Source organism: Tachyglossus aculeatus, chromosome X1 (assembly GCF_015852505.1).
Source record: "Tachyglossus aculeatus isolate mTacAcu1 chromosome X1, mTacAcu1.pri, whole genome shotgun sequence".
In the NCBI taxonomy this organism is placed as follows: domain Eukaryota; kingdom Metazoa; phylum Chordata; class Mammalia; order Monotremata; family Tachyglossidae; genus Tachyglossus; species Tachyglossus aculeatus.
The window spans coordinates 71727839-71755195 of NC_052101.1; the positions used below are offsets into that span (position 1 = coordinate 71727839).

The window sequence follows — 27357 nt, forward strand, 5'->3', positions numbered from 1 at the left end:
AGCTAGTGAGAATCATGCTAAAATTGGCATCTCTTGGCCTTAGTGTGTGTGGGGGAATAAATTGATTATAGTTCTGATAAGATGTAAAATATTTTTGTAGGCCTGACGATGATGTAGTTGAACTGAACGTATAAAATAAGATTTGAAAGTTCAAAATGAGTCTCAGGTCTGCCACAGATCTCCTGTGTGATCTTGGGAAATCATTTAATTCAGTCGTATTTTCATTCAGGCTTATTTATTGAGCACGCACTGTACTAAGTGCTTAAATCTGTCTTTGTTTCTTCATCTGTAAGATGAGTTCACTGCTTAGAACAGTGCTTGACCCATAGTAAGTGCTTAAAAAAATACCGTAATGATTAATGATGAGTCTAATAATGCTTCCTTTCCCTCCCTACCACTTAGGTTGTGAGCCAAACATGGGACAATGGTTGTATCTAACCTGATTATCTTGTATCTGTACCAGTGCTCATCTTAGTGCTATGGCACATAATAATTGCTTGATAGTAATAATTGTGGTGATGATCTGTCCACAGAGTATATAAATATTGGGATGAGGCTTTTTGAATAAAATATTGCTTTATGGAATAACTAGTTCTAGAAACTACTAGGAAAAGTTTCTATTCACTTCTAAGAATTAAACCCAATATACAGCTTGTTACAGGAGGCAGATGTGTGAGCTCTGTGCTGTAATTGGACAACTGATTTTGACATTCTTGTTGGGAAGAAAAATCCCCCACTCTTCCCCCTATATAAAAAAAAAATGAGCTCAAGAACATTGAACTATTAACCATGATTAGGAAAGAGCTGAAAGAAGTGGCTTAAAGAAGAAGTAACCTACAATAATCCCGGAGACTGTTTAAAATATCATTTTTGAGACTCAGGGAAAATATGTACCAAAAACCATTCTATTAAACAGGCACCATCCATGGCTAGCTGGAAAAAATATCAGCACTTAGAGTAGGTTTAATGTTAATGTCTTCTTAAAGATGAATTCAGACAAGAGAGGGAAAACAACAATGCCGATTAATAATAATGATTGCATTTATAAAGCACTTACTATGTGCAAAGCACTGTTCTAAGTGCTGGAGAGGTTACAAGGTGATTTAGGTTGTCCCACGGGGGGCTCACAGTCTTAATCCCCATTTTACAGGTGAGGTAACTGAGGCACGGAGAAGTTAAGTGACTTTCCCAAAGTCACACAGCTGACAGTCGGCGGAGCCGGGATTTGATCCCCTGGCTCCAAAGCCTGTCTCTTTCCACTGAACCACACTGCTTCTCATAGATGGATTATGGGCTGACCTAGGCAGCCATTTCTTATGTTCTTTTGTCTAAGCCTACAAACCTGTGCTCAGACTTGAGTCACAAGAGATACAACAAGCCTCAGTTTCGGTGATCTCTAAGAGATATGCAGTTTTATATTCCTGATGTAATATTTCTATTTAATTTTCTTAGTGAATGTAAACTCTCAGAGATCACCTACTGGATTCCTTTTTATTGTATGTAGCTGTTCTTTGTATTTGAAGATGGCACCACTGAAGGTGAAGTTTATCTCTGGATGAATACTAACAGGAACATTTTAAGCTGCTTTTATTGTTGTGGCGATTAGCAATTTATATCTCACTACATCTTAGGATGGTAATTTCATTTATATATCAAGGTTTATTTTAAATGAAAAACCCTTATTAATCTTACTTTCCAAAGAAATGGTTTCTCAGACCTGGGGGCTTTCATGCTGCTTTGCTGCAGTCTGTTTGACATCTTCCCAGGCTGGTGAGTCCTATGTTGACTGCTCCTAAAATGTTTTACACAGTATTTTAGCTTCTGTAGAAAGTTGGATCATTAATATTCCTGGATTTTTAAGCAGTGAATAACACATTTCAGATCATTCCAGCCTTAATTTGTGTTAAGTTGTTAAGTAAGGTGATGTTTTTATAGTGTAATTTAAGCAGGCATTCCTGTTTAGGGAGGCAAAATGCTTGAATTGAAGAAATTAGAGTATATGAACCTGTCCCCAAGTTCATGTCACATGGTCTGTATAGATTTATTTGTATTTGTGTTCCAGCATGCCTTCCCCTAGCTTTATAAGTGACTGCTTGTTGGATCGAGTGCTTGACTAGGTCCCTGTGATGTGTGCCTTCTGATGGTGTATATATAATTAGCAGATGGCTTTCAAAATTAAACCTTTTCATCAGTCTGTCAAATTCTAGATGAATGACATATTTTTTTCATCGAGTCCAAAGTATTCGAGTGCCTACTAATATGAAAAATTGTACTAGGCACTGAAAAACATTAGTAATAATAATTATGGTATTTGTTAAGCGCTTACTATGTGCCAAGCACTGTTCTAAGTGCTGGGGGGTTACAAGGAAATCGGGTTGTCCTACGTGGGGCTCACAGTCTTAATCCCCATTTTACAGATGAGGAAACTGAGGCACAGCGAAGTGAAGTGACTTGCCCAAAGTCACACAGCTGGCAAATGGTGGAGTTGGTATTAGAACCCATGACCCAAGCCCATGCTCTTTCCACTGAGCCATGCTGCTTCTCTATTAAAAGTCTCTTCTTTTGAATATCTTTTATCTAAAGTGGTTTTGTGAGCCAAGTAATGCTGATAAGAATCAGGACTTTTAAGGGGTAAATTGGTTTCTGTGGCAGTCTATTATACCTTAGCATTGGCTATTGGAGGAAACTGTTTTTGTTATAAATTGACTAGTGGCAATAGCATGGGCTTGGGAGTCAGAGGTTGTGGGTTCTAATCCTGCCTCTGCCACTTATCTGCTGTGTGACCTTGGGCAAGTCATTTAACTTCTCTGTGCCTAAATTAACTCATCTGTAAAATGGGGATTGAGACTGTGATCCCAATGTAGGACAACCTAATTGCCTTTTACCTACCCCAGCCCTTAGAATAATGCTTGGCAAATAGTAAGTGTTTAATACCATCATTATTCCAGTGCTTAGAACAGTGCCCAGCACTTAGAACAGTGCTTCACACATAGTAAGCGCGTAACACATGCCATCATCATCATCATTATTATTATTATTATTATTATTATTAACTATCTTCTCTGATTTTGTGGGGAAGTAACAATCTAGTGGATCGAGTTAGAGGTTGGGAGTCGCAGCTTTGCCAATGGATTGCTATGTGACTCTGGGCAAGAAATCACTTAATCTCCCTATGCCTTAGTTTCCTCAAATGTAAAATGGGGATAATAATCTATGCCTCTCCCTATCTCACAGAGATATTGTAGGATAAAATGAGATAATTGATGTGAAGGTACTTTGGAAAAGTAAAGATGCTCTCTGCACATTCAAGGTATTATCTTGACAAAATGCCCTGAGGCTCCTTATACTGGCAAAAATGCGGAGAGAAGTAGAGATTACTTCAATTCTAGGACATTTTGCTGGTTAAAGTGAGTGATTGCTGATCTGAAGGGGACAAAAAAACCCATGTTCTTGAAAATCATAATTGTTTATTTTCAAGTATGCTTGAAAGTATACAAGTATACACACAGTATGTGTGTATATATATAAACACAAAAGTAGGAAAATGAATTGGTTTTCATTCAATCAATGGTATTTATTAAGTGCTTACTATGTGCAGAACACTGTACTAATCATTTGTTTTGTTTTATGGCATTTATTAATAATTCACTATGTTTCAAACACTGTTCTAAGCTCTGGGGTAGATACAAGTCAATTAGATTGGGCACAGTCCCTGTACCTTATAGGGCTCACAGTCTATGTGGGAGGGAAAAGAGGAGAACTGAGTCACACAGAAGTTAAGTAACTTGCCCGAGGTCACACAGCAAACCCCTGTCAGAGTTGTGATTAGAACCCAGGTCCTCTAACAGGGCTGTGATCTTTCCATTGTCATGCTCTTTCTTAAGCTTTAGTATACTTCAGGCACTCTTCTTGGGGTTTAAAACCTTTCACTTCTATTTCTGTCCAAATTATATTATTAGATATATACTCTATTTATGAACCTACCCTATCAGTCCCAGAACTGTTGATTCAGAATTAAAGGTGGAAATCCTGAGATTTTTAGAAGAGTCTAAAATTTACATGGGCACTTTATGTTTCATCTTGCTCTTGCTCACAGAGACCAAATTACGTGTGTGTGTGTGTGTGTGTGTGTGTGTGTGTGTATATATATATATATATATATATATAAACAAAATGTTCCTAAAAGTAAGTAGCTTTTATCTTTTTGAAGCAGGTTAGATATTTAACCTCCCTAACCTCCCCCCCACACACCATAAATATTTACTGACCTAGTGAGTTTAAAATGACACTGTCCCTCTAATCTTTCTGACTCTTTCTTTAACCAGTCAGTTCAAAAAAGTAATAGACTACTTACGTATGTCCTTCCAACTCACTTTCCTTTCAAACTTTACCCAAGGAGGAATTTCCAGCATCCAATTTCATTAAGATGCTAGCAAAAAGGAATTTCCAACACCCAATTTCATTAAGCTGCTACCATATTTTCTTTTGCCCTTGAATATTTTTTTCCTTTAGACTGTAAACTCCTGGTGGGCAAGGAACATTGTACCAAATCTGTGATATTGTATCCTCCCAAGTACTGTGCTGTCATACAGTAAGCACTAAATAAATCTGATTGATTCCATTCTTTGAAATGTGAGCACATGCTAATCCTTGAATATTTTATGCAAGTAAAAAAACCCATTAAAATGGCAGTGCCTTAATCTACAGTAAAAATCATGCTTCCTTTTATGTACATTACACAATATTAATCCATGTTAATCTTTATGGACTGTTCCCTCTATCCTGGTCTATATGTGTTTCTTTCTATAGCTACTTTGTTCAGAATTTGTTTAGATTGAGGGCCTCATGGGTGAACTTTAGTCATTGGAGAAAGAGCTTTATCTGGAAGAATATGGGATCCAAAGACATGAGAAAAGATCCCTGTAGTTTCAGCTGTTGAATTAGTTTCGGGTCTATAGAACACCTTTACAGCCTACCCATCCCTCTGTGGAACGGAAGGGATTGTGTGACTCAAAAGCAGAACAGTTATGGGTCTCCTTGATGGATCTTTCTGGAAAAGCACAGAATGAGATAATCCACCTCTATATATGGGACAACGGACACACTTACCAGTGACTGTTTTTCAACAAAAATCAATTCTGGAATGGTTGACTAAATGTTTGAATTTAGCTGTGAGAGAATCCTTTTCCTCAGCTCCCCCTCTCCACCAACCTCGTCTCAACTCACTCCCTTTACCCCCCGCGATACGGCGTTTGTGTATATATGTACATATCTATAATTCTATTTATTTATATTAACACCTGTTTTACTTGTTCTGATGTGTGTACATATATCTCTAATTCTGTTTATTTATATCGATGCTATTGATGCCTGTTTACTTGTTTAGATGTCTGTCTTCCCCATTCAAGACTGTGAGCCCATTGTGGGCAGGGATTGTCTCTGTTGCTGAATTGTACTTTCCAAGAGCTTAGTACAGTGCTCTGCATACAGTAAGAGCTCAATAGATATGATTGAATGAATGAAGTCAGGCTAAGCTCCTCCATAATGCTGGAACTAAAACCAAAGCTCAGGAATTATGAACAATTGTCTAGTAATGACCCAGGCAAAAAAGTGTTTTATGAAATCTCCCTCTTCTTCTTTTCTTGGTCTAGTTCATTTATCTTCTGAGCCTATTCCTCTGTAATTGACTTGTTGAGCATCTGGTGGTGATTATTTCTTTCCCACCCCCGACTTCTAGCAAATAGATATTGTTCCAATGCATTGCTACAGAGGGGAAAATACCCCTGCTCTTCACCCTAAATACTCAATACAAGATTTGCTTTAAATGCTTTTGTTTCCTTCCTGGCTGGGAAAAGAAAGAGATCCTCTTCATTGCTGAAATGTGGCTCTATTCCCAGTAAAACAGTTACTTATTTTGAATTTAGACTGAAGAAGTATTCCCTCTTTTTAATGGGGGAAATACTAAGGGGAATTTTTGTAATTGAGAAACAGAACAGATAGTGTTTAAGGTCTTGTAACTCACTATTTTACAAACAGTGATAAAGCCATGGGAGAAAATATTCTTGAAATTTGGAGTATTAATATCAGTTTCTAGAACTCAGGTTAAAAAAGGCAAGACAAATGGGTAAAAACTACTATTAAGAATTAGAAATCTCTAACAGCCCATAGAAGACACATGGCCTAGTAGAAAGAGCATAGGACTAGGAGTCAAGAAACCTGATTTCTAGTCCCTGTTCCATTACTTGCATGCTGTGTGACCTTGGGCAAATCACTTAGCCTCTTCGTGCCTCCATTTCCTCATCTGTATAATGAGGATAGAATACCTGTTTTCCTTCCATCTTAGAATGTGAGCCCACTGTGGGTGTGTCAGAAATGACTACCTTGGACTACCATGTTTCTTGACACAGAGTAATGTTTAGGAAATATGATCACCGTTATGGTATTTGCCGGAAGGTTACTTGGTCAACTATGCGGTAGTCTCTGTTTCTGGAGAAATCCAAGGCAGAATTATTTGTTAGAGAAGACCCAAAGGGGTATTATAGTGGATTTCTCAGTCTATAAAATCATATGACTTATTATGAAGACAAGAGGGGGAAAAAAGGATATCCTTTTCTTACACTGGACAAGGATTTTTCATTTCTTCTTTGAACTCTGTAAAGTTAATTTTCTCATTATTTAAATTGTTCTCTATTTCAGACTTGGTCTACAAGACGTCACCATGTCATTGAGATTTGGACAACATCTCATCAAGCCCTCTGTGGTGTTTTTGAAAACCGAATTTTCGTTTGCTCTTGTGAACAGGAAACCTGTCGTCCCAGGACGTATCCTTCACTAAACCAAAGTTCAAAACAGCAAATAAACCAAAGGATCACACTGTAGGCCGCTGATGTTCTTCAAAAAAACGTAAGAGCAGCTTCGTTCTATGGAAACTCTAGGTAAGATGTTACTCATTTATTTGGGAATCAGTCATTGGAACATAATATGCTTAACTGGTGTTGCAGAACTTTGGAAAATAGTTGCTTAGCAACTCTGACCTTAGAGGTGAGATTTCTACTGACCTTTTCACCATAGACGATGTATAAACATGTGCTTCTAATGTGTATCAGCTATAAATAGCCTATTGTGTTGGAATAAGGACTCTTTCATGAGGAATATCTTCACATAATTAATTATAGTATTCAAGATATGTTTGTTTTGCATTTGAAAAAATCAAATTTGTATTCTTTGTGAAATGGCAATTGAAATATTGGTCGATGGTCTTAGAGCTGGATGTTTTGTGCGATACACCAAACTGAATATACTAGTGTAAAAAAAAAATCACATTGATGGACCATAAATTAAAAATAGCTTTCTTTTTGAAACCAGAAGGAAAATTTTTGAAAAAGGTCAGTAACTAGATCACTATTATTGGGAATCTCCAAATCTTGTGACATTGGTGTAGTTTTGCTTATAGTTCTTTGAAAATGAATATGCTTGCACTTAACTCTGCCAATTTCAGCAGGAGAGCTGCTTTCTTTTTATTGGTTTTTCAAGGAGTTGGCAAGTGCAATTATGTTTATCTTTTTGCTGTTGAGAAAACAGCTGAGCAATTTTGTGAGAATGAATGGCATTTAACCCTCTCTAATTTCCTCAACTCTTCTTCTCTCAACTAGACTGATGTGACATGCAGTTAAAAGCAAGGGATTTCTGTAATAAGTTTTTCAAATAATAATAGTTATAACTAATTAATCAAATGAGAAATATTGTGTGAATATCATGTCTCGCTTGAGATAACATGTAAAATAATATGGAATAGGTCTTCAAACATAGTATTTTAGGACTTCAGCTAAATTCTTAATTGGGCAAGATTATTGTTCTGCCATAAAGGGGGCATGTTGTTTCCCTACTGCACTGAAGAATAAGGGAATGTACTAACTTTGAGACAACAGAGACCCTGCAAAGGACACTAAAGAAAGCTACTCAATATTGATTGTTCTATTCTGAAAGCAATTTCTAATTGCTCCACCCTTTCTGGACAGTATGATCACACCTCTTCAATCTTTTTTTTTTTATAACAAGCAGAACAGTGTCTCTTCAGTGAACAGAAGGCATTTTGGCATTCAAATTTGTGTTCTCTTTAAGATGTTTGATATTACGATGAATAGCCTTTAACATTTCAAATTTACAATGGTATGACATGTGAGTCAACTTTATAAAGCTATTATTATTATGTAATATAATTGTATTTGCATACTGCATGGGTGTGTGACCTTGTGTGTGTGTCTTTGTTTCTGTTCCTCTGTGTATTATTTCCTGTGTGTTGGTGTGTTTTCCATGGTATGTTTGTATCAGTACGCTACATTCCACCGGCCCACAGGTATGGCTTGGTACTGTCCTGTTCCTCCACACCCTTATACCTCTTTTCTACTTTTGAACAGGATGGGAGCTTCAATCATGGCAGCTTTTAGGCAGAGGTTCCTGGTCTTCCCGTCCTCCATATCCTCAGGGCCTTGATTCTGTGATTAGTTGTGTCTTGATACGGTGGCTTCTGCCATGCTTTTTTTTTTTTTGTCCTTTTGAAATTGGCACAGTTTCCTTTAGTATTTAAGGTTGTAAGGAGTAATTGTATAGAGGAAAACTATCTAAAGATGACACGTAAGTTTTTGCATACAACTTAACTGACATAGAAGCTTCATGGTTTGCCCCTCATTAAGGAACTTTGATTTTTATATAGGTTTCCCCACTCATCTATAGAATGTTTCTCAAGGCACCCTGATTGCATTTGCAGGCATTTGTTATTCATAAAATTACCACTTTGGTAAGCCTTTATACACATCTTATCATTCCATCTTCAACCGCTCACTCTCCACTGGTTCCTTCCCCTCTGCCTTCAAACATGCCCACGTCTCTCCCATCCTAAAAAAACCCTCTCTTGACCCCACCTCACCTTCTAGTTATTGCCCCATATCCCTCCTACCATTCCTTTCCAAACTCCTTGAACGAGTTGTCTACATGCGCTGCCTCGAATTCCTCAACACCAACTCTCTCCTCGACCCCCTCCAGTCTGGCTTCCGTCCCCTACATTCCACAGAAACTGCCCTCTCAAAGGTCACCAATGACCTCCTGCTTGCCAAATCCAACAGCTCATACTCTGTCCTAATCCTCCTCGACCTCTCAACTGCCTTCGAAACTGTGGACCACCCCCTTCTCCTCAACACGCTATCTGACCTTGGCTTCACAGACTCCGTCGTTTCCTGGTTCTCCTCTTACCTCTCCGGTAGTTCATTCTCAGTCTCTTTTGCAGGCTCGTCCTCCCCCTCCCATCCCCTTACTGTGGGGGTTCCCCAAGGTTCAGTGCTTGGTCCCCTTCTGTTCTCGATCTACACGCACTCCCTTGGTGACCTCATTCGCTCCCACAGCTTCAACTATCATCTCTACGCTGATGACACCCAGATCTACATCTCTGCCCCTGCTCTCTCCCCGTCTCTTCAGGCTCGCATCTCCTCCTGCCTTCAGGACAACTCCATCTGGATGTCTGCCCACCACCTAAAACTCAACATGTCCAAGACTGAACTCCTTGTCTTCCCTCCCAAACCCTGCCCTCTCCCTGACTTTCCCATCTCTGTTGACAGCACTACCATCCTTCCCGTCTCACAAGCCCGCAACCTTGGTGTCATCCTCGACTCCACTCTCTCATTCACCCCTCACATCCAAGCCGTCACCAAAACCTGCCGGTCTCAGCTCCGCAACATTGCCAAGATCTGCCCTTTCCTCTCCATCCATACCACTACCCTGCTCGTTCAAGCTCTCATCCTATCCTGTCTGGACTACTGCATCAGCCTTCTCTCTGATCTCCCATCCTCGTGTCTCTCCCCAGTTCAGTCCATACTTCATGCTGCTGCCCGGATTGTCTTTGTCCAGAAACGCTCTGGGCATGTTACTCCCCTCCTCAAAAATCTCCAATGGCTACCAATCAATCTGCATATCAGGCAGAAACTCCTCACCCTGGGCTTCAAGGCTTTCCATCACCTCGCCCCCTCCTACCTCACCTCCCTTCTCTCCTTCTGCAGCCCACCCCGCACCCTCTGCTCCTCTGCCGCTAATCTCCTCACCGTACCTCGTTCTCACCCATCCCGCCATCGACCCCCGGCCCACGTCATCCCCCGGGCCTGGAATGCCCTCCCTCTGCCCATCCGCCAAGCTAGGTCTCTTCCTCCCTTCAAGGCCCTACTGAGAGCTCACCTCCTCCAGGAGGCCTTCCCAGACTGAGCCCCTTCCTTCCTCTCCCCCTCGTCCCCCTCTCCATCCCCCCCATCTTACCTCCTTCCCTTCTCCACAGCACCTGTATATATGTATATATGTTTGTACATATTTATTACTCTATTCATTTTACTTGTACATATCTATTCTATTTATTTTATTTTGTTAATATGTTTGGTTTTGTTCTCTGTCTCCCCCTTTTAGACTGTGAGCCCACTGTTGGGTAGGGACTGTCTCTATATGTTGCCAACTTGTACTTCCCAAGCGCTTAGTACAGTGCTCTGCACACAGTAAGCACTCAATAAATACGATTGATTGATTGATTAGAAATTCAAGATACAGAGTTATTAAGTTGGTTCTGAATTTCATATGGCATATCTGTGGGGGAAATCAGGCAAAACATATCTTGGAAAACCCCCTCTGTACCATATTGCTTTCCTCTGTTTGTACCACTGCTTTCGTCAGAGAAGCAGTGTGGCTCAGTGGAAAGAGCACAGGCTTGGGAGTCAGAGGTCATGGGTTCTAATGCTGGCTCTGCCACATTTCTGCTGTGTGATCTTGGGCTGGTCACTTAACTTCTCTGAGCATGTTACCTCATCTGTAAAATGGGGATTAAGACTGTGAGCCCCATGTGGGACAACCTGATCACCTTGTATCCCCTCCAGAGCTTAGAACAGTGCTTGGCACATAGTAAGCGCTTAACAAATGCCATCATTATTATTATTATTATTATTATTATATTGCCTTTTCTTGGTATCCTTTTGTGCTTTGGTTTGAGGTGATAGCTAATTTAGTTTTGCAGTATATTTATGATAGTTTAAACAGCACAAGTACATTACTAAATATATAATATAGCATTTAATTTTTATCTAGTGAATATTAGGAAGATAAGAGAATTCCACACCTACACTTCTATCTTAAGAAAACGAATGATAAAAATATTGTGTTTAGAGAGAATATATAAAATAGAGCAAATTACAGTTTCATGACTATACTATGCAGCATTCATCTAAAATTTGGTAATAAAGATGCATTTCCTTTCTCTTAAATGCATTTAATCTCTTTGGTCACGTATTCGTGTCATTAACTTTAATTTCGTGTTTTTGTTTTTGATAACAAAATATTGATACAAATGCATTCTGAAGTCAAAATATTTTGATTTTTTTAAAGCCATCAGACTTTAATGGGCATATAGCCCAATTGGAGCCCCCTTTGTAAAGGCATTTGGGGTGGGAGTATGTGAGTTAACAGGTATAAATAATGATATCCTGGGCTTTAGGAGCAATTGATTTGGAAAAGGAATATACTTGTACTAGGTGAGGGTTAAATCATCTCCATCAGGGAAACAGAAAATTTAATTTTCCTTGCAAATTTTGAAATTTCCTATATGAATTAATTTGAGAAAAAGGACTTCATGTAAATGTTTATACTGCAGAGGTGTTGAAATCAAATGATGACTGCCTGTGGTTCATAAGTAATCACTGTCTAAATATTGGCCAACTTCAGGCTGTTTGAATTACCCACTGAGTCTATGGGAGTCTGAGTTGTCTTTGTAGGAAAGATTGTAGCTTTTTCTATACCTACCTACCCATGCCTGAAGCTGAGTGGCCTTATATCATCTATTTAAACCATAAATTTAAGTCAGTTTTTTGAGCCATTTGAGGGTACCATTCAGGTTCTAACCAAACTGAAAGGAAGGAAGTGTTTTACACCAACTAAGAGGTTTTCACGACTTAATAGTCCATAAGAAGTGTCTGTGGCTGCTTAAAATCACTAGGCAAGTAAGGTAATGAAAGAGAAGCCTATGTTGATTGTGTATTTGGTTTTTTGTATTCCTTATTTTAAAGCTAGCTAAATTGTTCTAGGCTTGAAAAGTGACTGGAATTTTAATAGCAAGTGCATTTTCTCCTGGATGCTGGATCTGTATACCCTGAGAATTGGGAATTGAAGCTGTATATAGCTTTCATAAAATGTAAATCTTATCTACAAATACAGCATACTGAAACAGGATGGATATTTCAAGCTAATGAATGAATGGAAGGGAAGATTCAAACTAAATGGTCCCTTTCATTTTTCCTCTGTGTCAAATTTGTGGAGGATAAAACGTGGAAGTTTTTCACAATGTTACTTTGGGTGGTTACTATATGGAATTAAGATTTGTTGCATTGTACATTTTACCCAGAAATTCTAATGCAATTTATAAGCACCTAATTGATGATTTTTCACAGCAGTGGGTGATTTTTATTTTTATTTTTATTTAGAATCGTGAAGCCTGAGGTTAAATGTACAAAGCCACCTAAATAGATCTGTATAAATGGGCAAGTGTTTTTGCAAAAAATACATTCTGCATTCTGCAACCATCTTATTGGCCCTATTACCTCTGACTTACCAAATCTATCCAACAGTAACTACTTAATATTCAATAATTGAGAAGCAGCATGGGCCTAGTTGTTGGAAGACCTGGGTTCTAATCCCGGCTCTGCCATTTGTCTGCTGTGTGACCTTGGGCAAGTCACTAAATTTCTCTGGGCTTTGGTTATCCCATCTATAAAATGAGGATTGACGGTTGGATGGGGACTGACCCCTTCTCCCCCCACCCAACAAAAGACCTCTGGGCCCCAGCTGCAGAGGCTGCACAAAAGGCCAATAAATTAATCAATTGTATTTATTGAGCACTTCCTGTGTGCAAAACACTGTACTAAGCATTTGGGAAAGTACAATATAACAGTATTGGTAGACCCTTTCTCTGCCTGCAATGAGCTTACAGTCTAAAAGAAGACAGATTAATATGAGTGCTAATTATGGATATGCACATAAGTGCTGTGGAGCCTAGGGAGAGGTGACTAAAAGGTGAAAATCCAAGTGCAAGAGTGACCCACAGGGAGTGGATAAGAGGAAATGAGGGCTTAGTTGAGGAAGAATTCTTGGAGTGCTGCTGTTCAATGAGCTATGCTTTCCTACATCACTGCTGCCACTTTGGCTGGTGGCACTGTAATTACATCGTGTCATGTGGGTGGTGGGCAGTGTCCTCACTAGACTGTGCAGACCAGGGCCCCAACATCTCTTAATGCAGCCCTGCCCAAGGGACTGTATCTCAACAGCTGCTGAAAGTGATGGCTCTGCACTCTTCCTATCACCAGCTGTAGGCCTTCCAGTACTATGAAGACATTTTGAGGGAAAGGTTAGCTAGCCTAACTAGAATGAGAGGGGGGAAAAAAACTTAAAAATTATCTCCAAAAAGGATGCATTCAAATCTTCAGGACTTGCTAAAACACATGCTGGAGAAGCAGCATGGCAGTGGATAGAGCATGAGCTTGGGAGTCAGAGGGTTTGGGGTTCTAATCCTGCCTCCACTACTAGTCTGATGTGTGACCTTGGGCAAGTCGCTTCACTTCTCTGTGCCTCAGTTGCCTCATCTTTCAAATGGGAATTGAGACTGTGAGTCCCATGTGGAACAGGGACTGTGTCCAACCCAATTTGCTTGTATCCACCCTATCATTTAGTCCAGTGCGTGGGCATAGTAAGTGCTTAAATACCATAATTATAATTATTTTTATTATTATTATATCCTAGGGAAGCAGCCTGGCCAAGTGGATAGAGCATGAGCCAGGGGATCAGAAGGAACTGGGTTCTAATCCTGACTGCCACACTTGTCTGCTGTGTGACCTTGGCCAATTCATTTAACTCCTCTGTTCCTCTTACCTCAACTTTAAAATGGAGATTAAGACTGTGAGCCCCTTGTGGGACATGGACTGTGTGCAACCCAATTCCTTTGTATCTACACCCAGTTATTAGTACAGTGCCTGGCACATAAGAAGTGCTTAACAAATACCATAAAAAGTGGAAGAATTGACTGACAAGGCAAGTCCTTGAGTATAAGATAAGGGAAAATCTTGTTTTCATTTTTTAAATTGGTCAGAGGGGCTGGGGGGTGGGAGGGAGGAAGGAGACCTGACAGACTAATCAGTTTTACACTAATATTTGGGGAAAAATGTTTTAAAAAATAATCAAACTATTAATGTTCAACCATGAAGAACAGAAGTGCTTATTAGGAATTACCCAGTATGATTTTGTGAAGAGCAAGTCAGACTAGATCAATTACATTTCCTAGTCCAACAGTGGCAGGTAATGAAGACAAGGTGATAACATCAGATATAATCTAGATTTCAGTACTCCTTTAATAATGGGATAAAATGAACTAATATTTTTGCCAAATTACAAATATAACAATACTCCTATATAGAATTTAATTTTTCCCGAGTATTTTCACAACAATTATCTCATTTGATCCTGCCAAAATTCCTGTGAGGTAGGGAAAGGCAGGAATCATTATCTCCATTTTACAGATAAAGAAGCTAGTCATACAGGAGTTAAGTGACATGCCCAAGGTCACGCTGTAGGTCTGCCATTGGGCAGATTGAAAGGAAATTAAGTGAGGTTGACAACGCTTTGGAAGGCAGGAATAAAATTCATAGTCACCTAGACAACTTGGGCGGCGTGGTGGGGGGCGGGGGGGAAGGCCTCCAAAAACAGCACAGAAGTCAACTAACAAGAGTACAATGTAGTATAGTTGTGAATAAGAATAAATAACACACAAATAGAGGAAGAGTGAAATGACCTGAAGTTAGACCCAACCACAAACTCAGCCACCATTTTTTCTCATTATTTAAGAAGCCAAAATGATCCCGAGATGTACTGAGGAGCTTAGCATGTTAGGACAGAATGTTCTTGTTTTCTTTTACTTTAGTCAGACCCTTGGTTTTGTTCAAATGGAAAGAAACTAGAATGGGTGCCATAGAAGAGCAACAAAATGATTAGAGATGGAAAATATATTCCTAGGAAAAATGGAAAATATATCATGCACTTGAGTAATGAAGGAAAAGAAGAAAAATCTATCTTTAAAAATTTTTGACTTGAGTGCTGACAAGTTTTCTGTGGCCAAACAAGAAGAAATGGGCTGAAATTAAAGCAAGAAAGAGTACTGTTGGCCATAAGAGGAACCTTGAATACTGGTGGGGTGGGGGAAGAGGGTGAAAAACCACTGCACTGAGGTCCATGGGAAAATTAGGAAGTCACTATTCCTGAAAGTTTTTATGAAAATCATGGATTATTCAGTCTTCTTTGGGAACCCAATCTTTATAAAGCCACTGGTTAGGTGTCATGCTCAAGGAGAGCAACTCTCCCATGAGCTGCATGCAAGGCTGGTTTGTCTGCCCCAGTGATCAGACTAATTTTGAATATGGCTTGTGTTTTTTGTGAAACTGTTCTGAAGTTGGATGTGTCTTTTTAGTAGGTCCAGATCACACAATCATCTAGGCAATTTGATACTACAGCAGACTTTTAGACTTTGAACTTGCAAAGGAGCTGGATAGCCCTTTGTCATGACATTCTGATACGCAGTCTAACAAAAGCCAGCTGGACTTTTTAATTCTGTTTTCCATTTTCTTATCTGTGTATCATTAGACAGTGTTCTAACTAGGCAGCAGAATTCAGTGACCACTTTGAGTTCTGTGTTGTTGAAAACCCTTGTTTTTTTGTAAGTTTTTTTGGATGTAGGCTGGTTCACTACCTCCATTTTATTCCAGACTCTTACCATATTCTCTCAAGTACTGAGATTCCTCTACACACAGAACAATCCATTATTAATGACTGATTGACCAGAATAGAGGCAGAGGACTGATCCAACTCTCATATGAAGTCCTTCTACATTTATGATTTTACAACTGAAAGTGGCAAGGGTGGAAATGCTTGGAGTCAAGGCTGTCAGTTATATGACCATGGGTCTTAGTCAGAAGACCTGGGTTCTAATCCTGCCTCTGCCACTTGCCTCCTGTGTGGACTTGGGCAAGTAACTTAATCCTCAGTTTCCTCAACTGTAAAATAAAACGTCAATCAATCAATGGTATTTATTAAATGCTTGCTGTATACAGAGCACTGTACTGAGTGAAAGAATACAGTGCAACAGAGCTGATAGACATGATCCCTAACCACAGGGAGATTACAGTCCAAAAGGGGATACTGACATTAAAATAAGCTACAAATTGGGGAAATTGCAGAGTATAAAGAAATGTACCTGTGTTGTGGGTTTTGGAGTGAGTATCAAAGTGCTTAAGGTTTAGACACCCAAGTGCATAGGTGAGGTGGAGGGAAGGGTTAATAGTGTGTGGATATGAAGGGGTTAGTCAGGGAAGGCCTCTTGTAGGACCTGTGACTGTAGTAGAATTTTCTACAGGAAAACTTGTTTTTCCATCTCCCTATGCATGTGCAGCATAGCATTTGAAATAAGGGTGGATTTAAGGGCACTGGCTGCTTCTCACATTTTCAATCCATTTCTGTTTAAAATTATAAGCATTTCTAGAGCCTGATTCTGAAGTGCTTTGTATGTGTGATGGCTGAATCTGCTTACACATTGTTTACCTTGGTTTGTTTCCATTTGAGGCAAGCATTTTGGCACTGTAACATGTCAGAAAAAGATTATACACCATCCTTTTCCACAGAAACAATTCCTCAACCCCCTTTTTTCATCCATCCATCAATCAATCAATCATATTTATTGAGCGCTTACTGTGTGCGGAGCACTGTACTAAGCGCTTGGGAAGTACAAGTTGGCAACGCATAGAGACAGTCCCTACCCAACAGTGGGCTCACATCTTGCCTTACACTGGTTTCCTTTCATAGCTCTCAAGGGTGGAATAGACCTGTTGGATTGTCATACCCAGGAGATGCTTTTGAAGCAAGGCTGTTTGCTTCGTAGTCAAAAGAAGCTCTTCAACTCCTGCTAGTACTTACCAAGTGCAAACACTTCTGTGAGTTGCAAACAATGTTTAAACCAAATTGAAGAAGCTTGGTCTCAATGGTGCTGCACTCCAGAAGAATGTACAGCATTCTTAAATCTGTGAGTTTCTTATCCTGGTAAACCTTTTCCTGCACAGTTTCAATTACTGCAAGCATAGCCTTGGAACTTTGCAGTAAGTGTTCTTCTATTGTGACTCAGAACAACCCTATCTGATCATTTTCTAAATCCACTAAAATAATTTTCATTTTCTCCCCCACATTCCTTTGTGCATTGTTTTAGGTTCCATCTTGAATTAAGTATGGACATTTAATTTGAACAATAATGGAATCTATCTGGGGACTAGGCCTTTTACTGTAAATGAAATTATTCATTTACCATGGCCTATTGTTTTCTGGAGACAGTGTATTGATCTTTGGATTTTTATTCAGAATGTTACAAGTACTATAATTAGGAAAACATGGCAACATTTGTAAGCTGATTGAATGCAGTATATAATGATAGAGACAAACCCGGTTTGCCCAGCCATACTATTTTATACAAACCATTTTTCAATGGTTTAATTGAATCAGTTATTAAAAGTAAGTTTTCCAAACTGGAACAGTGAGCAGAATACTATCAGGGACAAACAGTAGTATGATAATTCATTGAAGACAACCTCCAAAGTTATGAAGAATTAAAATGCATATTTCTGAAATGAAAAGCTATGACCACCAGAATATGTAATTTTCTATGAAATTTAAGCGATCGATGGAACTAATAGCAGTTCTCATGATGCAAAATTTGACCATAGGTGACAGCTTTTAAGTGTTCAAGGCATTTAAAATCAACATATTTCTGACAATCATTCATATTTGAGTGATTCCTATGATTGGAGAAACACGATAGAGAAGTCTCTTTATTCATGCAACAGAAATCCCAAGTGTGGGGATTCTTACCATTTACTAGCATCCCCATTTTTAATTCTTCAGGACATTTCCCAAGCAGAAGTTATCCACGTTTTGATGTTTCATTTTTTTTCCAGTTAAAAGTCATCTTATCTTACCTTGTTTTTAACCATTTAGCACAGGTAAAATAATCACATATTCTTAGTACTCAATTTGCACTGGAAGAGGTTCCCGGACATTGAATCCTAGTGTCTTTCCCATTAGTTACACACTCAGTACACTCAATCTCTGCCACCTTTTTAAACCTCTCCTTGCTGGAACACTTGACTAGTGTAGGGAGCAGGAGGATTTGAAGATTGGCAGGTCTACTTTCAAGGATGAGTGCTTCATTGCCAGGAGATGCAGTGATATGACAGTACTACAGTGCTCAATTCCAAGGGTAGTTAGTGCAACTTCCAAGCTGCAGGAGTGGGCAACTGCCCACCTGCACACCTTTATAAATATCAGGGCTTTAATCGCAGGTGCCTGGACTCCAGCACAGGAATGCTCTACCCAGACTGTAAGATTGTCTGTAGACTGTAAGCTCATTATGGGCGGGGAACATGTCTGTTAATTTAGTTGTAATGTACTCTCCCAAGTGCTTTGTATAGTGCTCTGCATATAGTAAGTGCTCAATAAATATTGCATTTATGAAGTACTTTCTATGTAGAAACTGTGCAAAGTAGGTGTCAATCCAAGATATAAGATCAGACACAGCCCCTGTCCCACAGGGGACTTGCGGTCTAAAAGGGAGGGAGAACAGGTAGCCAATCCTTAGTTTACAGATGATGAAACTTGGGGTTAGACCGCAGGCCTCAATTAAAGCCCAGTCTCCTAACTCCCAGACCCTTGTTCTTTCCATCTCAGTTCAAATTGTCCTGTAAATCCTGTATTTTTCTCTCTAAGGATACATTTCAAATTTTCTATAACTTTTCATAAATCTATAGTTGTATCTTTAATTACCTGATATATTTCTGTTGCTTATCAGTTTCTGAGTTGTCATAAAAAAGCAAGTTAGTAGACAGAGGAGAGCAGGTGGGTCTGTTAAAGACTAATCCCAATTCCCAAACTGCCCATCTTAAGTCTAAACCTTGCACATAACCTAACACTGGTCCAAGAAAATGTGTGGTGTATTACCCTCCATTATAAAATCTTTTCTTAAGTGTTAGCCTCATCTAAATGAAACATGAACAAATAAAAACCTCACCACTGCACTTATCAAGAGAAATGACAGTGGATTTAGAACTTCAGAGCCTAAAATCTGACCAAGATTTTTTCCTGGCAGCTCCTCAGGACCCTGTGTTTTGGAGTGGCCAAGTAGCCCTCTGGAGAGGGAAGGTCAACATCCCAGATTGAGAGAGAAGAAAGGAAGGCAGAATGTGAAAGATCTGCCTGGTAATTGGAGATGGGAACTGTTTTAGTAATAATGCAGGCAGGAAAAAGTAGATTCTCTGAGGAGCTGAGACTTTATTTGGTACTATTCATTTAATTCATTCAGTGAATCAAATTTACGAAGAACTTACTGTGTGCAGAGCACTGTACTAAGTGCTCGGGAGAGCACAATATAACAGTAAACAGACAGATTCCCTGCCCAAAATGATCTTAGTCTAGAGTGAGGTACTCACTATTCTAGAGTGAGGCAAGGAGTGCAGCTGATAGTCCAGAAGATTGGTGGAGAGTCCAAACAGGGAGTGTTGAGGAAGAAATAAAGAGAGACTGATTATGTGGGAAGAAATGGAAACAGACACACAGGGAACAGATTTCTGGCACTTGAGAAGAGCAAGATGGGACATTGGGCAGTCTGATTCCTTTTGGCTTATGAAATCTAGAAGTTGGGATGAAGGAAAGAAAGGTAAAGCAGAGAGAAGCAGCATGGCTCAATGGAAAGAACTCGGGCTTGGGAGTCAGAAGTCATGGGTTCTAATCCTCGTTCTGCCACTTGTCAGCTGTGTGACTTTGGGCAAGTCACTTAACTTCTCTGGGCCTCAGTTACCTCATCTGTAAAATGGGGATTAAGACTGTGAGCCACGTGGAACAACCTTATTACCCCCAGCTCTTAGAACAGTGCTTGTCACATAGTAAGTGCTTAACAAATACGATTATTATTGTTATTATTATTATTATTATTATTATTATTAAAGACTGGATAAGTGGCTAGACAGAGGTCCAGGAGTAGTAGGACTAGGAACCTGGCCTCTCATCAGACTATATGCTTTAGTTTTATTCAGATTTATTTTAGACACATTTTTGTGCTGAATTCCATGACTTTATAAGGCAGTTTCAACGAACAACAAATATTTACTTTACATCAAATGAGCTAGAATGCAGTGTAAACATCATTGTATAAATATCAGTTAATTATTTTATTTATATAAAATAAAGATTAGTTTAAATTATAAATGTGGGTGTTTGAAGTTAAAATTCTTTTCCCCACCTGAGGCCTCATGGCTCCATTCCTCTTTTCAGAATAAATCATAACTAAAGGTGGTAACCCTTTATCAGATGAAGGCCTCCTGGTTTTCAAAAGCATTGAGACTTGATTTGATTTGGATAAATGACTGGTTTATTTCTTCAGTTCTGTTTATTAACATTATGCAGTGTCATTTAGCCTGATTTAGATGCCATTCTGCATGTATTAAAACTGCCGCTGAAAACGGATTGTAACTCATTATATTTATTAACTTAGTTTATTTTGCCCCAAATTAATTGACTGAAAAATAAATTTAATGTACTGAATATCTTAAAGATAATGGGTTGGTATAAATCAGACCATTGTGTGGGCTGGATGGCAAAGGGCTGTCACTTTTTTTAGCAAAATAAGATGGAGAGGACAAAGGAACCAAAGAGAAAAGGACTGGAAAGGGTTGATTGTAATCTCACAAGCGGTAACAGCTTTTTCATATCAGTTAAGGGAGCTTCACCTTTTCAACTGCTCTTTATGAGAAAGTGCCACCTATCGCGTGTGAAGCAGATTTGAATACCTAGCAGAAATCCCGGCTTGCTTTCACTGTGAGGCGTTTTTAGCTGCTTTTTTGTATCAGTTTGGGATTTAGGTATGTAGTTCACTAGTTTTATAAGCTCAATACATCTTCTCCAGAATTGGGTGCAAGGGAGGGGGGAAAGGAGGAAAGAAGGAATTTTTGTTTATTTGGAGACAATTATTTTGAACATATTCCTTGAAATCAAATAGTATAAAAATATAATTCTTGGAGACTACATGGAGGGATAGATCTATAGCACGTAGTCTGCTAATAAAGTTTGCAAAAGAAGCAAACATTGTCTTGTTACTGATATTGAGTATTGACTACTTTTTAAGGTAGTCTGGGATGTGGAATGTTACTTAATACAAGAAAACGATCCAATGTAATATGCAGTCATGAGGATGATGAATATTGATCACATTCATTCAGTTGTATTTATTGAATGCTTACTGTGTGCAGAGCACTGTACTAAGCACTTGGGAGTATATAAAACAACAATAAACAGACACATTCTCTGCCCACAATAAGCTTACAGACTAGAGCGGGTGAGCCTTGACACTGATCACCATTCAGAGAACACACACCTGGCTTTTATGTAGTTTATAGCCTAAAAAAATTAGGATTCAGTTATCCTATGATTCTTTTGGTTTCATTAATTTCCCAAAATAGATCCTTTCTAGTGATGTAAATACTTTCACGATTAATTAAGTATAATTAGCTGAGTTGAATAGAATGCTTCATTTATTCCTAAGAAATGTGACATAATGACCTCAGTTGCAACAAACATTCATGATTTCTATTTGGAATGAAAATAGATGTGTTGGAAAGTCAGTTGGAAGTTAATATTTATTTTATAATGTTACCCATGTATCAGAACTGTTGTGTTGGAGTGACTGTACTTAGAAAAATTTTCCCCGATAAATTTGTGGAAGAATGTAAGACTAATGTTCTTTCTCATCTATTAAGATCATTTTCCTTTCGTGATATGCCTGTTCTATTTTTGCCTCTCTACAACTGGCTTTGAGACCTAATGACCTAATGAGTTTACTTTAAACAACATAATTAATGTGCTATAATAAAAGCACCACTCTCCAGAAGAAATGCAATATTGGGTCAGACAAATCCTCTACCCAGCTCAGGATTCTGTCTTTCACAGTGGTAACAAAAGTTACTGGAGTAACAGTGTAATGGTTTTCTCGTTGACATCCATCCTAATGATTATGAATGCACCATCTAATATTCTAACTCTGCCCTCTAATAACCCTTCTTGGACCTATAATCTCTGAATTTATTCAAACATACTTGACCTTAATGCTGTTTTTGACCTCTGCAACTTACTGTGGGAATTAATTCCATATGCTCACCACAAGCTGTGTGGAAAAATTTTGCCTTTTGTTTATTTTGAACATACAATCTTAGGGTCGGTGGTTGCTCCCTTCTTCCTGGTGGTGTGTGGGACTTAGTGAACTACAATTTCTCTTTCAAATATCCACACTTTTCAGAACTTTGTAAGCTTCAGTTAGCTGCTTAGAGAAGCAGCGTAGCTCAGTGGAAAGAGCACGGGCTTTGGAGTCAAAGGTCATGTGTTCAAATGCCAGCTGCACCAACTGTGTGACTTTGGGCAAGTCACTTAACTTCTCTGTGCCTCAGTTCCCTCATCTGTAAAATGGGGATTAATACTGTGATCCCCTAGTGGGACAACCTGATCACCTTGTAACCTCTCCAGTGCTTAGAATAGTGCTTGACACACAGTAAGCACTTAATAAATACCATTATTATTATTATTATCATTCAATTGTGGCTCCCCTCAGAGCCTTTATTTTTCCATCCTTAAATGTTCTTTTCAACCTGCCCTCCTCTATCCTCCATCCTCTGGGTCATTTTGGTTGCTCTTCTTGAAACATTCTCCACCTTTCTTCTGTCCTTACTAAGTGGTAATGACCAGGGCTCTATGTATAGTATGGCTTCATATACAGGCAAAACTATGCCTTTTGTTGGGTTTCAATTCCCGTTCTAAGGATGCCAGTTCTTTTTTTGGCTGCTACTGTACCAGTGATTTAAGAAGACAGTCAACAGTGACTGGTTTATCCAAAATGGATTCCTTCTAAATATTTGAGACTCTTGATGCTGCTGCCACATATGTCCATTTAAAATCTGTTCTAAATTTTGGAGCTCGAATGCTTTCTTTTATTTATTGCTGTTGGGTTGAAGAGGGCTCCGAGCATTTTTGTTTTGTTTTATACTCCATTCATACTTTTGAAATTTTGGTTAGGAAGGTAATATAGAACAGTGTTGGGAATGAGCAGATGTGAAGGATACTGAAGACAGAAGAGAAAGAGGCCATTCTTCTACCTTTCCCTCTGTAATCAATATCCTCCCATTTCCAAGGTGGTTTCTGTTCATTCATTCATTCATTCATTCAGTTGTATTTATTAAGCGCTTACTGTGTGCAGAGCACTGCACTAAGTGCTTGGGAAAGTAAGTACAACAATAAACAGTGGAATTCCCTGCCCACAGTGAGCTTACAGCCTAGAGTCTAGAGTTGTTCAGACAACTTACTAAGAAATGGGTTACAATTCATCATCCAGAAATGGAGAATTGTAATCCTTTTTCCCTTTCTGACAGCAAACTTTGGTGAATAGGGCAAGACATGACTTTCAAATCCTGGTTTTGTAAATGCAGAGTCACTTCTTGGGGATTTTGGAGTTCTATTTACACAGAGAATATTTTGTGAGAAAAAGGAGGAGAAATAGGAAATAAATGAGAGGGAAAATGGGAAATGCAGACAGATCTGTGTTTTCCCCAACCCTGCCATTTCAGGAGGGGCTCTGGTACACACAAACGGGTAGGGTGGGAATTCAGTCATATTTATTGCTTACTGTGTTCAGAGCACTGTACTAAGCACTTGGTAGAGTACAATATAACAATAAATAGACACATTCCTTGCCCACAAAGAGCTTACAGTCTAGAGGTGGAGAGACAGACATGGATATGGAATATAAATATATAAATTACAGATATGTACATAAGTACTGTGGGGCTGGCAGTGGGGAAGAACAAAGGGAGCAAGTCAGGGTGATGCAGAAGAGAGTGGGAGAAGAAGAAAGGGGTGGTTTAGTCAAGGAAGTCCTCTTAGAAGAGATGTGCCTTCTATAAGGCTTTGAACTGGGGGAGAGTAATTGTCTGTTGGATTTGAGGAGGGAAGGGTGTTCCAGGCCAGAAGCAGGACATGGGCAAGGGGTCCTGGGTGAGATAAGTGAGATTCAGGTACGGTGAGAGGGTTAGCATTAGGGGAGTGAAGTGTGTGGGCTGGGCTGTAGTAGGAGAATAGTGAGGTGAGGTAGAAGGGGACAAGGTGATGGAGTGCTTTAAAGCCAATGGTGAGGAGTTTTTGTTTGTGAAGGTAGATGGGCAACCACTGGAGTTTTTGAGGAGTGGCATGATGTGTCCTTAATGTTTTGTACAAAAATGATCCAGGCAGCAGAGTGAAGTATGAGCTGGAGTGGGGAGAGACAGGAGGCAATGAGGCTGATACAGTAATCCAGGCAGGATAAGATGAGTGATTGTATTACTGTGGTAGCAGTTTGGAAAGGAAAGGGTGGATTTTAGCATTGTTGTGAACATGGGACTGACAGGATTTAGTGATGGATTGAATATGTAGGTTGAATGAAAGAGAGGAGTCAAGGATAGTGCCAAGGTTATGGGCTTGTGACACAGGAAAGATGGTGGTGCCGTCTGATGGTAAAGTCAGGGGGAAGATAGGGTTTGGGTGGGAAGATAAGGAGTTCTCTTTTGGATATTAAGCTTGAGGTGACAGGAAGGCAATCAAGTAGTGATGTCTTGAAACCAAGAGGAAAGGAGAGACTGTAGAGAGGGAAAGAGATCAGGGCTAGAGATGTAGATTTGGGTATCTTCTTTATAGAGGTGGTAGTTGAAGCCATATGAGCCAATGAGTTCTCCAAGGGAGTGGGTGTAGATGGAGAATAGAATGGGACCCAGAACTGGACCTTGAGGGACCCCCACAGTTAGCGGGTGGAGGCAGAGGAGGAGCCCGAGAAGGAGATTTTGAGAATGAACGGCCAAACAGATAAGAGGAGAGCCAGGAGAGAACAGAGTCAGTGAAGCCAAGTTTGGGTAATATTTCCAGTGTCAAAGCCAGCTGAGAGGTCGAGGAGGATTAGTGCCTAGCAGACGAGGGAGTGGGGAAGAAAGATAGGAGGGAGCAGAGAGGCTAAATGGAAGCCAAATGGTAAATGGAAGCCAAAAAGGAGAAATGAAATGTGGGATGAAAGATGGACCTGGAAATTACTTAGGGTGAACAGGAGTGTGGTGACTGTCAACAGCATCAGGACTTCGAGAGCAGGAAACATGACCTGTGACTGCGAGCAAAGGAAAACATCTTGGCCCAAAATACCTGATTTGGAGATAGCTGAGTGGAAGCAGGGTGGAGAAAATGGATTCTGTGGTATGGGGCCATTCCAGGGAGCATCTGGGATTCATGGTGGGGATTCCCAATGGCCAGTAATCCTCAGTTCACCTTCCCAACACTACAGGAATGAAGCACTGTTTCTTGCAGGAGTGCAAGATGGTCAGAAGCCCCTATATAACATTTAGAATAACTGTGGTATTGTGGCCATGCCTAGATAGTTGAGGAAACTAATTGTTACTGTTTTGTTTATAATGTACTTATTTTAGGTTATTTTGTGCTTTCCCTTTGTGTTTGTCATCTTGAGATTGTGAGAAGCTCTTGTGGGCCAGAGATCATGTTTGAAGGAGTGTTTGAAGGAGCTTAGCATTGTTATTGATTGATTGAATATGTATTTTTATCTTTATAAAAGTTTCATGGAAAGCTGTATATACCCTGCCCTGAGTTTGAGACTACCCAGGGGAAATGGACTCCAGGTTACCACTCACTAGCAACAAATTGCTGAGAAACCTCTAAGGAGCATTGCACCTCAGTGGAGATAGTTCCTCTAGTTGTCATCAGGAAATGAGAAATCTGCCATCATCAACATTTATTGAGCATTCGTTTGCTGTGGAGAATTACAGAGAAGAAACAAAAAAAATGTTTCTGCACTTTAGGACCGTCAAGTCTCATGAGGAAATAAGAACAAAGACAATAATACAGCTTTTCAAGAAACTGAAGGAGAAAGTGATTGAGGCATAGGACATAAAGATAACGAAAACCGCAATAAAAACAAATACATATTTGCAGTGGTATACCTAAATACTAGAGGGTAGCTGGTGTAATTGGAAAACAGAGCAAGAGGCCATGAACTTAACATTAAATAGCAAGAGAGACTAAGGATGGGGGGACAAGTTGTTGATTAATGGTAATTAAAGGAAGACAGTTACCTTTTACCTACAATTGGTATACCACTGTGATTTTTCTCTTAAGCTTTTTAACCAGGTCAATCTTGTCTTCTTCAAACATTAAAAGATATTTGTTGCCCCATGCCTTTTTTTTCACACCTTGCTGGGCTCTCAGATTCAGTGAATTGTATTTTATCTTTCTCTGATCACTTCATTTAAGAGAACAGCAATGTTTTGGAAACTCTTGAAGCATGTGGTTGTCTGGGGCACCAGGGTTAAATCAGAACTCCCAGGTGACTCACAAACAGAACACAGTAATCTGAGGACTTCTGGAGGCATGTTACCCTATAACCTAAGAAGTGTTAATGTCTCCCTATAGCTGCTTGTTCTTCTTTTCTAATAGATTTGAAAGAGCTGTGACTGTAAAGAAATTTTACTATCTTCAAGATTATTTTTTCAATTCAAGGGATTTGTTGACTGAAAATTATCTATTAGATTTCAGTAATTTAGAGTCACTCAATCGATGGCTTTTTTGTGTGATGTTTAAGTGCTTACTATGTGCCAGGCACCGTACTAAGTACTGGAGGCCATACAAGATAATCCAGTTGGACACAGTCCAGGTCCCACATAGGCTCACAGTCTTAATTCCCATTTTACAGATGAGATAATTTAAGGCAAAGGGAAGTGAGGTGACTTGCCCAACATCACGTAGCAGATAAGTGGTAGAGGTGGTATTAGAACCCAGATCCTGTGACTCCGAGGCTCGTGCTCTTTCCACTAGGCTATGCTACTTACTGTATGCAGAACACTGTTGAAGCACTCGGGAGAGTACAGTACAGTAGTGTTGGTAGACATGATCCCTGACCACAAAGACTTTATAGACTATTGAATGAGACAAACTCAATATTCAGTCCCCTCTAGACTGTAAACTTGTTGTGGACAGGGAATGTGTCTGTTGTTGTACTCTACAACAGTTATCTGCACACAGTAAGTGCTCAATAAATATGATTGAATGAATCAACAAATGACAAGCAATTACAGGTGGATAGGTACAGAAGAGTTGAGGGGCAGGAGTAAAAAAATCAAAATGCTTAAAGGGTTCAGA

At 39.5% G+C, this 27357-nt stretch overlaps 1 protein-coding gene across 4 annotated transcripts in view; it reads left to right on the forward strand.

The window, feature by feature from the left end:
- The window catches only part of FHIT (fragile histidine triad diadenosine triphosphatase), a 1410080-nt gene that overhangs the window by 513018 nt on the left and 869705 nt on the right, over nucleotides 1-27357 (forward strand). For all 4 annotated transcript variants that reach the window (XM_038772586.1, XM_038772589.1, XM_038772587.1 and 1 more), the window contains one exon: nucleotides 6697-6821. In XM_038772586.1, the coding sequence (XP_038628514.1) occupies nucleotides 6719-6821 (103 nt within the window). In that variant the 5' untranslated portion in view covers nucleotides 6697-6718. The remainder of the gene's footprint in view (nucleotides 1-6696; nucleotides 6822-27357) is intronic.